The sequence below is a fragment of the Melozone crissalis genome, unplaced genomic scaffold, assembly GCF_028551555.1.
Source record: "Melozone crissalis strain CALT ecotype California unplaced genomic scaffold, PUWL_Pcris_2 ptg000017l_1, whole genome shotgun sequence".
Taxonomy (NCBI): domain Eukaryota; kingdom Metazoa; phylum Chordata; class Aves; order Passeriformes; family Passerellidae; genus Melozone; species Melozone crissalis.
In genome coordinates, this window is record NW_026535795.1 from 4828074 (window position 1) to 4843144 (window position 15071).

Below are 15071 nucleotides of genomic sequence, written 5' to 3' on the forward strand. Positions count from 1 at the left end.
AATGACCTCTCAGAGAGCTCAGCTATTGCAGCTTCACTGCACCTTGTGCCGAGTCTGTGCTGCTAATGAATTACAGGCCAATGTGCATAAACCACAATATTTACATGTTTCATTGACTGAGTATATACAAGGGAGAAGAGGGAGCGGCTGTGTGCACACAGCACATATTTCCTGGTCATCCTCTGTAAGAAATGAAACCGCAGTCCTCCCGCTGGAATTGATGCTCAACAGCAGAGACTAAACAGTTTCCAGTGAGCAGCTGTGGCAGAACTGAGAGCAGCACAAACACCACAGCATCAGGATTTGGCTGGGACATCTGAGCACAATCAAGGAAAAAAAAAGCCCCTTCCTCTGTTTCTGACTGTACTGAGAAAAAACCACCTGCAAAAAGAGACTGATGGATGGCACAAATTGCTGGCGCACATGGTGCTTTGCCTTCCAAATGGGAAAGGGGAAGCTGGAGTTCAGGGTGCAGCAGTGGGAAAGCATCTTTCATCTGTGGATGTGCTTCTGACCAGCCAGGCTGCTGCTGCCTTGGTGGTTACCTTCAGTCCAGCAGTCCAGGAGCAGCTGGACTCTCTGCGTGTCTCCTCTCCTGCTTGTGGCACCTGTGACAGGGCAGTGAAGCCACAGGAACAGCTGCTCTTATCAGGCAGATGCAGAATCCTTGTAGGGCTCTCCTGAGCTCACTCAGTCTGTCAGCACACAACTCCTGTTTGGGCTCTCCAAGGCAGGTCCCTGATGATTCTGATCTCACTGCTCCAAGGGTTTGCCAGGAGAAAGGGTTGTGCCTCACCCTGCTGGTGTTCACGTTTAAGCAGGAGAACATTCCTGCCCTCTGCTTCACTCAGCCCATTCCAACTCAGGGCAAAGACAGAAAGCTCTGAGAAGTGCAGGGAGCCTTGAGGAGGCTGTACCTGTCCACAGGTCCTTGCAAACAGGGCCCAGATGTGCTACCAGCTCAACAGCTGCATGTGCAGCCTCTGTAGCCTGACACTTCACACAAACTCTCCAAACTTGCACGAATGCTATCACTGATGGCCAGGAAGTCAGCTCATGGACATGCTTCATCACGTCCTGAAGTATTTGCCAAGATTCCTATCTCACCTCACCTCTATCAAAGTGCTCATCCTGCCTTTCTGAGTAACAGGCATGAGAAACATGGGGATGTGCAGAAGAGGGAAGCTAAAATGAACAGCAGAGAGCTCCCCCCAAGCTGAGACTGGGGGGTTTTTAATAGGGTCAGGCCAATCCACATCCCTTTATCTGCATTTCCTTGCCCAGCTGCTGTCACACATCAGACTCTGAAGAGGCAGGACATGTGCAGGGGCACACCACACAGACTGCTGAAGACAGGATGAGTTTCTGGTAGCTGGGCCTGTGTCTCAAGGGGTCAGTGTGTCTGAGCCCCAGCTGATGTGGCACTACAGACATCCCCAGGCTGGCTCTGTGCTGTGCCAGGGCAGGAGGGCTGGGATCCCAACCAGCAGTGCCCAAAGAGATGGCTGGACACAGCTGCTCCCACAGCCTGGAAATTGCACCATTTCATCAATTACTCATCTTCTCAACTGAAAGGATCACATTTCTGCTGACTTGCCTGTGCTCCTGGGCTTGCTAAAGGGCACAGCAATGCCATGAGAAGATCTATTTATCCAGCACTTTTTCCTGCTGTATCCCAAAGGACTTACAGCTGTTGTGCTCTGACTGTACAAAGCACACAAGTAGGAAATGTTTCCTCCCTCAGGCCAGCGTGATCTGCTCTGGGTGAAATGCAACAGCTGCTTACCAACATGTGCTGCAACATCAGACCACAGGCTGGGGCCAACAGTGAAGATGCCAAATGCATCCAAATGAGAGTGGAGGAGAGGAATTTCGGGAGACAGAGATGGTTGCAAGCAGAAGTGGCACTGAACAAGGATATCCAACATATCTCTCCTTGTTCAACCTTCCCTCCCTTCTTGGAGAGCCCCAAGCCACTGATACACCCAAGAAAGGTCCTGGCATTTCCATGTTAAAGAATCCCTTGTCCCCATGAAGCCTTTTGCCCCAGCACACAGGTGCACTTTGCATCCAGCAACACCAATGTCTAAAAAACAAGAACTGTACATTCAAATATTTATGAACTTCCTTTTGTCAGAGAGTTTGGCACACTCAGGCAGGCTTGCTTACCAATACATCTTTGTTTTAATACTTAACAGCTTTAACCTTGGCTGGGACTCACTGGAATTTTATTTTAGATGATCCAAAAGTTCTACATGATCCTGATGAGAAAGAAATACAAGCTCCCCTCATCCAGCTGAATCTACCCAGCCCTTTCATAAAGGCAACATTCAAGCTGCAAACAGATGGCTAAATGCAACACTTCCATGGGCTGAAGCAGCTCTTTGGCATTCCAAGTTGCCAAGGCAGATGGGAAGTTCCATTAGCCAAAATGAAACTTCTTTACACACTCTTGCTCTTTTGCAAAGAGTTGTTCAGATATGTACACAACCAATCTACGGTTCTTATGAGCAGAAATGGGAAGCAGTCTCTGGTTTCATGGGAGACCATCTATTTATGAGAGCATTGTCCAAATGCTTAAGAAGCCACATGGGAAGCAGGAGACTCCTCTGCACAAGTTCAGAAATTGAACTTTCTGAATTCCTGAATTGAATTCAGGACTTTGATGGAAAATCTCCCAGTTCTACATCAGTATCCCTCCATCAGCATCCTCCCACTCTGCTCCAGTGGGATGGCAAAGTTGTGGACAGGGAAAACTCAACCAGGGAGCTGATCTGACTGAAAAACAGTCTGACAAAAGGTGGTGTTTTTCTACTTTGTCTGGAGCAGTTTCTGCTGCTTTCTCGAGGCAGAGCCACAAGCAGCAGTTATGGCACCATCACAAGCTCAGAACAGGACACAACTAACTCTGTTATCATCTTTCATTCACATAACAGCAGTTCAAATGCTTTCCTTTTCAAATGCTTCTGGGATTTTTACCTGTAAGGGTCGTTGGGATCTTTGGCATCGCAGACGTCGGCGTGGCCGTGGCACACGCAGCGCCCTCCAATGCTGATATCCTTAATGCTGTAGTAGTACTGCAAAGCACAGGAGAAGTTGGCCATTACTATTTTTACAAACCAGATTCATAACCATTCTAGTCAAGATTCAGCAGAACTTTGCCGAGTAAAATGATGTGCTGGGATATTTCCCTTACAGTGACCTTGCAGGCTGTGGTATGATCACCACCTCCAACAGAGCCCATCAGCTGTGAGTGGGGGCTCCCAGCACAGCCAGAAAGCCACATGTGACACCAAGAGGTGTTTCCCAGTTCACATTGTTGGTGTCTTCTCCATCTCCAGCCACAGCAGCACCTGCTGCAGATGCCTTCAGCTTTAGGGGGTGCAAGAGCAAGAGAAATTCCCCCCAGGGTGTCCCCTCCCAGAGGTGGCTTGCACAGCCCTCCAACAGCTCCACCTCCCCAGCAGGAGTACCAAGGCCTGCCTTACCCTCCTGGTGACCGTGGGGTCCCTCAGAGCCTTGCCCATCAGGTGGCCCAGCAGAGTGTTGGTCTGCAGGAAGCGCAGGCGGATGTTGGTGGCTTTGGTGAAGTTCCGCAGCAGAGGGGAGTAGGAGAAGTTCATGGCTCCTGGGCGCCCGTTCACCAGAGAGACAACAATCTGTGCATGGAGGAGGGAAAAGACCAGGTTGGACTTTCACTGCTAGAGCACTATTGTGTGAATGTGTGAGAACAAATTTGTGTAACCAGGTGGGGTGGGAGGAGATCAATTGAAACAGGGTCTCCTTGAACCAGGTCTCTTGGAGATCTGGAGATCTTCAAGATCTTGGAGATCTATTTCACACCCGAGATAGCTCAGCTACCTTAGAAAGCATAAAATCAGCAGGATGGCTTTTGTGGTAGTGCTGGAAACAAAAAGGTCTTAATAAAAGACAAAATAACAAAACTCTTTACAGAGAAAAACTGAGCCAGGTGCAAGACCTTCTTGCTCCTGGTAAAACACCTCACAAAAGCCATTAGTTTCTTTGTTCTCTTCTTTTTCTAGTAAATTGCTCAGGTGAGACTTTTTGGCTCCTGAAGTCCCCCAAGTCCTATAAAGTGTCTTTTTCACTAATTGAGGAAAGAAACTTTTGGGCTTTTTTTTCTTTATAAGAAGACAAAAGATAGTTTTGTCACTCCATCAACAAGGAGCACATCCCTACAACCAAGCTCTCCCCAGACGACTGGATCAGCTCTCTGTCAATCTCATTTGGTTGAACTGAATACTTAAAAGCGGTATCCAAAAATTGAGAGGGAGCCCATTAACAGGAGCACCAACAGCCCCTGAGTGACCCTGCACACTCCAGGGGATGGAAACAGACACATTTCCAGGCTCACCTCCCCATTCTCCAAAGGCACAATCCTGGAGTACTCCGTGGTGCAGATGGCGTGGTCATCCCTGGTGATACGGTCCACGGTGTGCTGGCCAAACTTCTCAATGCAGTCCCTCCTGGAAGCTGTTCACCAACCAGAGATGAGAGCAGTAAGAGGAAAGGAACAATTCCCAGCCCTCTCTGGATTTTCCCACGCTGAGCACAGGAGAGATGGGTGTACAATCTCTGTTAAGCATTTACCACACAGAGATTGCTTTGTGGCATTAACTCTGTCACGGCTCCATGTCCTCCACTTAGGGAGGGTGTCACTCTGACAGTAACAGGCAGGAAACTCCCCAAATCACCTCCCTGCAGTAAATGAGGAAGGTCAGAATAGCACCTACTGCCACCACCTGCAGAGAAAGCCACCCCTCAATTTTGGCACTAAGCTCACAGTTTAACCAGCCTGAGATCTTGCTCTGGTCTCAATCTGCTGCCTTGCTGGCAGTGGATTTGCTACACTGCTTCCACTTTGCTGCCAGGGTGTGGGAGCTGCACCATCATTTCACGTGGCTCCTAAACCTCCTGGGTCAGCCCTGAAGGCAGCACAGAACCCACAACAGGAGCAAGCACAGTCATTGCTGGGACATCTGCCCCCAGGCAGGGTGGACAAGCAGACATCCTGCAAGCCATTGCTCTGCCTCTCCCAAATGCTGCAGGTCCCTCCTCACACCTCTCTCTGAACTCTGCTCTTAAACCACTGCCGCAAAGCAGAAATGCCAAAGCCACCCAGCAGCACTCCTTGGGGACAGCAAACCAGGGCTCCTGCCACTGAGTGGCAATGCAAGGCTGGATAAAGCCAGGGAGCTGGCATCACCAGGCAGCCACTCTGTTGGCCTGGTGACCTGCTCTGGGGACACACTGAATGCCAAGGCTCTCCTTGCAGCTTCCTGGCTTCCCAGCATGACTGCTCCTGCAAGTCCAGCACCCCTGTGCCCAGATGTGAGACATCCCTGTGCTGGCAGAGCCAACCAAAGCACTGCTGGGGCAGCTCAGAGCCTGACTGTATAAGGCAGTGAGTACCTGCATCTACCCATGCAGAAACCTGCCACTCTCAGGGATGTTCCCTCAGGAAGAGCCTGGACAGGAGCTGCTGCTCCTTCCCACTCCCTTTTCACCTGTGCCAGGAGCTCACAGCAGAGTGTGCTGAAGTGAATGTCACTGCAGTGCTCCTGAGGGTGCTTCCAAGGGGAGAAAAAGGAAGAAAAGGCAGCCAACACAATCTCCTGTTCCTGCCAGAGCTGCTCAGCTTACACAGGAAACTGAAGGGGAAATGTTAACACAACCCATGGAAATAAGCCTCCAAAATCATAGGAATAATTCATGGGAATAATCCCCCAATTCATGGGAATAATCCCCCTAAATCTAATCTCAATGTGCCTGCAGAAGGCAGGTTCTCACTCCATGTGCTGCATGGGTAGGCTGAGCCAGGCAGAAGGAACAGCAGAAATGGAGCAGAGAATTTCTGCCTCCCTGCCTTCACCTCTGGCTTGCACCCATCCACACCTTGTCTCCAGAAAGTGGCCTTGCTCTGGGAAACACTGTTCTGGCAACAGCAAGAGCTCAGTTGCATCCACAGGAAGATGTGGAAATATTTAACATCAGGTCTCTGGCCGAGGTTTGCTTCACCAGGTGCTTTTTTAAAGGCAATTTATTTTTAAAGCCCCAGGCAAGGAACCTGTCACCACTGGCTGGAGATGATTGATTTCCAGAGCACTGCCACGGCTGCATGCAGACAGGATGCTCAGCCCAGGGAGCTACTCAGGAAAGCCAAAGAACTCCTCCAGTTATTGCAAAATCTGCACAACCACATGAGCCAGAATCTGGGCATTCTGAGCTAAAACAGAGCAACCCATTGGCCTCAAACTCCAGCAGTGCTTTAAGGAAACAGACAAGGACAGAACCTCACCAAGCAGGCATTTCTCTCTCCTCCCATAGAGCTAAGCCCAAAAGCAGCCTGGCACCCCCTGTGATGGGCAGCTCCAGGGACAGTGGGTGGCAGTGCCAGTGCCACCCCTGGCAAGGCTCACTGCCTGCTCTGAAGAAACCCTGCATTTCTGCCAGCTGCTTTTAACCCTGGTACTGACCTGGCAGTGTTTTCATTAGACCACCTACAGAACTCCCCATGACAAAAATAAACCTCTGCAGAGGACTTCTTGTGCTTGCGAATCTGGCAGGTTTTGGAGCAGCCACCTCTTGATTTCCATGGGAATTTTCCACTGGGCTGTGTCACTGCATCTCCCTTCTCCAGGGAGGGGTGACAGGGAGGGAAGGGGACTCCAGGTGTTGCAGCACTGCCACTACACGCAGGAACACACCAGCGCAGCTCCAGACCATGCGGGAACACGAGTGTAATGGGCCCCAGGAGAGGCTTCAGTGCTGGCAGAGAAATTCTCAGAGATGACAGAAAAAAGCAAAGCAGGAATTGGACAGCAGTAATTCCCCACTAGCACACAGCAGAGAGAAAAACATCCACCCCAGAGAGCAGCTACCACACTAAGGCAACACAGGGTAATACATCTGCAGGTCCTTCTTGCACAAGGAGAGACCAGAAATCCAAAGCACAGCCTGACAGGTAAGCCAGAAATATGAGCCTTTAGGGACAGCCCAGGGCAAGGCCTCTGAGTGCTCCCAAGTCCTTTCTTGCCAGGTTTTAAGCTCTGGCTGTAGATCTTAACTCACATCTTCTCCCAATTACTGCTGCTGCTTCTGGGAGGAGCTGCTGGTTAACAAGTTCCTTGCATCCGGCTACCCCACAGACCCTCTGGGAGAGGAGTTTTGCAGAACCAGCTGTTTCTTAAGGTTTTAATCAGAGAATTGGGAAGCCAAATGCACAGGCTGGATCTCCCTTCCAGCCAGCTGTCTCTGATCCCACCTTGCACAGCAGCAGGACAGCAGCTCCCTGCCCTGCACAGGCTGGATCCAATCTCCGGTACTGATAAGCACAAGGGAATGTTTGCTGCATCCAGGCTTTTCTGTGATAGCAGCCACTTGGAAGTGAGCTGCTCCTTGGCTTCTGGAGGAGCTGAAACACAGCCTGGGATGGTAGAGGGAAGAGACTGAAAGAGGAGGGCAGGGAAGAGATAACAAATCTCACCTTCAGACCTAGAGCAACAGCACCCAACTGCAGACACCGGTGCCAACTTTGGCACTCCCCATATGTCATGACAGTATTTTTAAAAATACATTTATTTTTAAATGCATTTATTAAAAATACCAGAGAGTAAAATAGCTCTCTTCTCCTGAGGAGCATTCAATCTTCAACTCTTGCAGCCTTACTGAGCAGATCAAACAGAAGACGTGCACTGCATCACAGCAATGATACAGCTCCAAACCCACCCCTGTATTTGCACAGAGTTATCCTCAGCACAGCCTCACTCCCTGGCACTGAGCTGCAGCCCCCGGTCATACTCACAGGCAAAATACTGCCAGGGCTCATAGGTGAGGCCAAAATCAGTCGATCTCTCCAGCACCCAGAGGTCAGGACGAGGGGAGTTGGCAAACTTGATCAGGACATATGCTACGTGGAAGAGCTGAAAGAAAGAACACAGAGTTAGCTGGCTGCTTGAGGCATCCTGAAAAGCAGAGAGGACTCCTTGGGATCCAAGTGGAATAAATGAGCTGGCACTTTGCAGCTCCTGCTGCTCACAGGCAGCCTGTGGAGCGAAATCCTCCGTATCTAAAGGGATGGTGATACAACACGGCTGCTGCAGAGCCAGATTAGGGAGCTCAGCTCCCCCTGAAAGCAAACACAGCTCAGACTTTGTGGCTACAGCCTGAGCTCAGGTTGTGCCTGAGCAGGCTGCATTACAAGCCAGCTACAATGCTGCCCTGAGGACTTGGATTTGGGATCTTTGCGGGGTAACAGGTGACACAGTGCCCTGCCAGCCAGGGAACACCCAACTGTACCTTGCAGACAGCACCACAAATTCCTTCTTTTTGTTTTTTTAAGGTATTCCACATACCACCCCTGCTTCACCAACACAAGCTGTGTTTGGAAGCCTGTTCCAGAAAAAGCCCAGCACAGCTCCTCTCCCTCAGGTGCCACAGGGAGGGGAGAGCAGGAGACACACTTGGCTCCAGCACTGCTCCGACACAGGGCTGCTCCCATTTGTCTGGACACTGACATGTGCACACACACTCCTGCCAAGGATAAAACAAACCCAGTCTTTAAAGAGCTCCAATGTCAGTGCTAGAGAGAAACAAAAGCCCCAGCAGAATTTCCCTTCCCCGGCTGGCACGGGCTCGCTCCAAGAAGCCCCACTCCATCATCCTGTCACAAAGCGATATTTAAAGGCAAATAAAGTTCTCTTATCAGAGGAAATTCCTAATGTCAAAAACAACCCAAAAGGGAGTTTAGTGCTTGAAAGGCAGAGATTTATAGCCCAGGAGTCCCTCCTCATGCAGAGCTGGGGCTGTATGAGCATACAGCCCCCTGAAGAGTGACAAGCATCCAGAGGGACATTTCTGCAAGGGGAGGAGGAGGAACGGCTCCGTGCCCATCTCAGCCATGCAGGAGCCAGAACAGCAGCCAGCACACCCCAGCCCTGCCTTGGCCACACACATCACAGAGCCAGAGGACACTCATTAATAATAACGTGCCTCCAAAACAGCTCTGACAATTCACAGATTGGGCAAGAACAGAAGAAACAATAAATAGGTATTTAAATCTACCAAGCCATCTATAAAGCACAGATCTTGCTGGGCTCAGTCAGACAAGGGGTCTGAGTGCTGGTGTGCAGATATGGAGCAAGGGGATGTGGGCAGCCCTGAGGACTGGCACCAGCTCAGTCCCCCCTCAGCAGGACATTCAGGCAAAAACCACCTCAGGAGATTCCCAAATGCTCCGCTGGCTCTGGGGCAGCCTCTCCCCCACTCACCAGGAGGATTGGGGTGGTTCCCACTGCAGGGTGGTGACACCTGGGAACACACCTGTGTGCAGGCTAAGGGGGCTTGAGGGGGATGCTCAGGGAGGAGTGAGCCAGATCCAGCTGGGGAATCCACATGAGGATAAAGCACAGGGGGTCAGAGGCTGCTCTCCAGCTGGGAATGGGCAGGACGGTGGGACTGTCACCCCTCTCAGGGTTTGCACTGCTAAGGACTGGTGCCATCCAGAATAAAGAAACCAAAGCAGTCACCCAACTCAGTTCTCTGCTGCCAAAAGACTTTCAAGCCCAGCCAAGGGGAAACAAGCATCCTTTTCAAAAAACTGAGAGAAAACAGACCTCAGTGCTGCCCTGGTTCCCCTCTGCCACATACGTGCTGTCAAGGCACACAAGACCAGGCTTTTTTGAGGAGCAGCTTTTTCTGCCTGAGAGCTGGTATTTGATAGGGAAGCCCAAGAGGCTTCAGCCCAGGCAGCTGCTTTCTCTGCAGGATCAGTTCTCACAGCCCAACATCTGCCTCTTGGCATGGGAACAGGGCTGAACACCAACCAGCCTGTGAAGTGACACCTTCTCTCTGCTCTAAACCCCCCTCCAGCTTTATTCCACAGGGAATAAATGAATGCTCCTGCTGGAATCTAGCACTGCCTGTAGCTGCACAAAATTCCCTGTGGCTCAAAAAATACCTGTACAGGCACAGGGGGTTCTCTGCTCTGAATGAACAGCAACCACAAACACAAATTCAGAAATGTGAGGTGCATCCCTCTCTTCTGCCTTTCTTTTTGCAAAGTCAATAATGAACTGACTGCCAGTAAATCCCAGAGAATTTCTAGGGGGTTCTCTTTCTTCTTCAATTTTATCTCCAGCACTGCTGTTACTGATGCTGAATTTTATTCCAGTTGTGACCACAGTCTTGGGACACAAATAAAGCAGCCAGCACTGTCCAACCACTCCCCTTCCAGCATGGAAGGGTCATTCCTAATGGAGCACAGAAAATATTCAGGAGTCTGTGACCACAGTGACCCCAAACCTGGAGCAAGACCCATGTCCTGGTATTCTGGGGGATTTTTGTCCAGTCTGGTGAGTTCCCTGCCCTTCTATCCAACATCCTTATCTTGCAGATGATCACAGCCTGGCCAGAAAAAATTACAGCAAATTGCCTGTTTCCAGTGCATCTGCTGAGAAAACTCAGATGCAGAGATGGAGCAGTGGCTCTAAAAATAGAGCTGGCAGAAAAGCCAGACTTTTCATTCCATGTTTAGTTCCAGTACAGTTCTGCCCAACCAATATTGCAAGAGAAATGGTTGGGGTTTTTTTTTTTCCAAAGCCTTTATTTAGCTCCTATTATCAGTCAGATGAATAAAAACCTCTATGCTCTCAGCCACTTCAGACATTTTCTTCCCTTTTTCACAGAGAAAAGAGGTGAAACACCAGCCTTGATGCCCACACTTATCTCCAGGCACGCAGATCCCTTATTTTCCCTACCTCTGAAAACATGCCAGGTACAGCTCAACCTTTGACCAGGCTCTGGAATTCCATAAAACGACCTTCCAGCCAGGAAATTCTGACACTGCTTTAATTAGCAACCAGATTTCTTTGAAAATAGTAACATCTCCACATGGAGCTGATGTTGCTGTTAGTGGTTTGGAAGCAAGTTTCCTTAGCAACAATCTCCTGCAGCTGCCCCAGTGCCTGGAAGGATGGAGGTGAGGGCATTTCCTCTGTGTCCCACACTCCATCCATTTGTGCCTTTAGATAGTGGGCAGCTTCATCCAGCACCAAAATACCATTAAAATATAATAAATACCATTAAAATGTAATCCTGATTACTGCCCAGTGTGACAGTGCAAAGACTTAATAAGCAAAACCACATCTCAGATAGTTGAGAGAAACTCAGCTGCTTTTGGAGCAGCACCTTCTGTGTCCATTGTTCATCCATCCTTCTGTGTAAGCACCACATGATGGAAAACTCTCACATTTCTCCTCTATTCCTTCCCTCAAGACACTGATTTCACTTTTCCAGCTCTGGAAGGTCCATGTGGGAAGAAGAAAGCTGGCTGGACCAGGTTTGTACCCTGTGTTGCTTTGGTGAGGGAGTTCTGGGGAAGTCTCACTGATACTCTCCAAGGCACCTCCAAGCCTTGGAAATATTCAATAACCAAAATAAATCCTCACATTGCTGTAATATTGACAATTACATTTCCACCAGCAGCAAGAGGTGGAACTACATTTCCACCAGCTCTTTTTGGTTGTGGGATTAGAAGGTCTGAGGCTGTGTTGGTTGGTAGCCAGACCCAGCTCTGCTCCCAGACCCTGCATGAGGAGTTTACACAGCAAACCACTTGCTAGTTTTCCACAGGACAGATTTATTACCTTTGGCATTGACTTATGAAAGCAGCAGCATGTGAAAACAAAGCAGTTCATCTCTCCTGACCACTGCTCCAGCCCCCTGTGGGGTGTGTGTGTGCAGAGCATCACCAGCACTGCTCATCCCTGCTGGGCATTTCCCTCCAGGGAAGGAAGGACCTGCTGAGCCACGCCAGGCTATGGGCAATAACAACTCCTACTGTTGTGGGGCACACGCAAAAACTAGCAGCAGGGAAAGCATAAAAAGAACTGCTATGTAAAGTGTGGGGAAGTGATAATTTAATTTTCCCCTCTTTTAAAAATCAAATTATTTTACTCCCTCTCAAGCCCATGCATCCCCCCAGGCACTGCCTGGTCCATCCCTGCAGCCACAAGCTGGAAAATGTGGAGATGTCAGAGCCTGGATGGGGTTATCAATCCACAGGGAAAAGCAGCTCTCAGGGAGCACAGGTCACCTCTGCCCACAGCCCTGGAAACGCCTGGCAGCGCTGGCACCACACCACTGGCAGCAGTTACAGCTCATAAGGTGCCTTTCTGGGCACCTTTTATCCCCACAAACAAATCTGCAGGAGGTGGAAAAGCCCTGGAAAGGCAGAGAGCTTCTGTCTCACTTTGAATTTCCCTAGGTCAGTGACCTGCTCCCTTTGCATCCTCTGCCTGTAATCATTTATTCTCATGGAAGCAGTGAATTTACTCATTAACAACTTGACTGTCCCCCTGCTGAGCTTCTGCAGTCCTAGAGCAGATTTATTTCTCCCCAGCTCATCCATCAAAATCCTTTAATAAAATCTCTCACATTTAGTGTGTGCCTACTTTTTATTTTCAATCATACAAGAACTGCTTCAGCCCTCTCAGGCAGCAAACAAAGGTGCTTCCCCTCCAAGTGGGCACGGCTCTTTATCCAGTCATTTTTCTATAAAATACTCAAGTGCCTGAGAGCAAACAAACCCCACACATAAAAGCACAAAAGTCTGTGTTTGAAAGAGGGGTGTGCACTGAAATATGCTTTGCCCCCATTTTGCTCTTTTTCTCACAGCAGCTCCTGGCTTGCTCTTGTATGTCTGTGTCTCAAATCCTCAATCCTAAAAATTATGTTTTTCGAGATTATTAATGGAGGATTACAAGGTTCTGAATGAGAAGGTTCCCTGTGCTTGTATCTCAATATTCTGACAGCCAGGCTTTAGAAACAAGCAGCCATCCCTCTCACAACGGGGAAGGACAAAGGTGCAAAGTGGCAGCTATTAAACACCTCAGTAGGGCAGGGGAGAGCCGTGAGCACTGAGAATCCATTTTGCACTAACCCTTTTTTAAGTTTTTCTCTCAAAACTCTGGGGTTTTATTGAGAGAGATCAAAGAAAACACTCTCTATGGAGCCACAAATTCAGAGCTACCAGCCAGCATGAAACCTGCTCCGTGCCACAACAAGCAGCAGCAGCAACCCAATACTTTATGCTGTTATTTTCTAAACAGTGCCTGTTCCCTTCCTAAGCAGCTTGGCTTAGATGAACAGCTGATGGAGCATTTTCCACAAAGGATTTTTTCTTTAAACACCACTTCTGAGAAGGATTTGGCTCGCCCACCCATTTCACACACAGCACTGCTTTATCTCCACAGCATCCTCCTGTGCAAGTTGTGCTTCCCCTGCCAGTGCCACACACACCTCCTGCCAAAGATCCCTGGGGCACTAAATCTGCAGCACTTGGCACATGGCAGGGCAGAGCAGTGCCATCCCTTGTGGCCTGCACAGTGCTCACGATCTGGACAGCCAAGTTTTAGAAGTGACCTCCAACAGGGCAGCAGCAAGAGCCTGACTGGCAGCAGGTTCAGCCAGCTGGCACCCAGGAGAGGCACAGAGGAATATCCTGTTAAACCCCTGCCCAGCTGGAGCTGCAAACAGCAAATGCCACACAGCTAGAGGTGCAGCACCCAGGGATGCTGACACACCAACCTGGACGTGGTCAAACACAAGTCTAAAACCCCAGCAGGTGGGTTCATCAGCCCTTTGTGTGTGCCCAACAGCCCACAAAGGTCACCCCAGTAACCAGAGGCATCACAGCAGAGCAAAACTGGTCAGGCCAGAGGGGGATGGCTGGAATTCCTTGGGATGAGGCTTCAGTCCCTGCCAGAGAAGGACTTTGCCCACAGCAGCTCTCACTGCCCAGTAGGAGATTCCTGCACTATATGGAACTTTGCAACTTTCTCGATTGCTGGGCAAAATGTTAAGTAACCCATTAAAGACAAGACTTAAATATTTGTCTTTTAGCCCAAACCTGAGCTGCAACACCCTCAGGGAATGGCTACATGGACTCCCCTGTCCTTGGGCACCTTGTAAGGGATGCAAGCACTGCTCTGCAAGGCCAGCTCAGCCAGGAGCTGACTGAGCCCCGACAATGGGCAGAGGGACAGGTGCCTCCATCAGGACTCCCACCCTCTCCAGCTGCTTTAATCCTCCTGCAAACACCATCAGAAACCCAGCACAGGGGTGGCTGTAAAGAGGCCCCTAAAACTTCCTGGTGCTGCAGAGATAAGACACTGTAACTGCATTCAGGATTTCAGGTTCTCTGTTTACCTTGAGGTGTCAATTGTCCTTGATGCTTAAATGCTTCTAGGAAGCTTCTGGGAATGTTTGGTTGGTTTTTTTTAGGAGTGGTGTGTTCTGGGAAAATGTGTGAATTAATAATTAGCTGGCAGGATTAGCAGCAGTTCATACCAGGGTCTTCCTCCCAGTAAAATACAGTATTACATGAGAAGAGGGATAAGGAAAAAAGTGACTCAAAGGAAAAAAAAACCTCCTTTACAAAGTGCCCTGATGGCCCTCACTGTGAGGAGCCCTGTGCTTGAGCTGTGCTCTGCAATGTGCAGAAATGAAAAAGCCAAAGTTCCTGCAAGAGCTTCATGCAGACAGGTGAGCAATAAGCAGCTGTCCCAGGAAAATTTGGTATTCTAGAGGAATTTAACTGGAAGCCACTCAAAACCAGATAGCTAAATAAATCCAGCCACCTACTTCATGAGAGAGAAAAAATCCCACATGGTTCTCCAGGCTGATTTTTGAGGGGCCTTGGGTCCACTGCCTTAATTATCCTCCCTTAAACCAACAGCAGTTTGAGACTAATTTTAGCAAAATGAAAACTACACCATGGCAGAAATTCTAGTAATCCCAGAACATACAGGAAAAAAGTGCCTTCCTATAAATAGAAAAAGTGGGGAATTCCAGCTTGCTAACACTAACTGGTGTGCTTGCAGCCTCAGTCTGAAATTGCTAAGAAAAAGGCTGACTTGAGGGATGTCATCTGCCTGCAGTTATTTGAGACTGTGAGAAGCAGAGTCTCTTCAGGGAGCTGTCACTCCACACAGCAGCAGAGTGGGGATTTTGTGACTAATGGGAAAGAACTGACTCAGCTTTTAATGCCA

At 49.4% G+C, this 15071-nt stretch overlaps 1 protein-coding gene across 1 annotated transcript in view; it reads right to left on the reverse strand.

The window, feature by feature from the left end:
* Positions 1 to 15071, reverse strand: part of LAMA5 (laminin subunit alpha 5) — an 87396-nt gene that overhangs the window by 43800 nt on the left and 28525 nt on the right. Inside the window, exons 3-6 of the mRNA XM_054274367.1 lie at positions 7826 to 7943; positions 4376 to 4494; positions 3489 to 3659; positions 2980 to 3077 (exon numbers count right to left, since the gene is read on the reverse strand). Coding sequence (XP_054130342.1) covers positions 2980 to 3077; positions 3489 to 3659; positions 4376 to 4494; positions 7826 to 7943 — 506 coding nt within the window. The remainder of the gene's footprint in view (positions 1 to 2979; positions 3078 to 3488; positions 3660 to 4375; positions 4495 to 7825; positions 7944 to 15071) is intronic.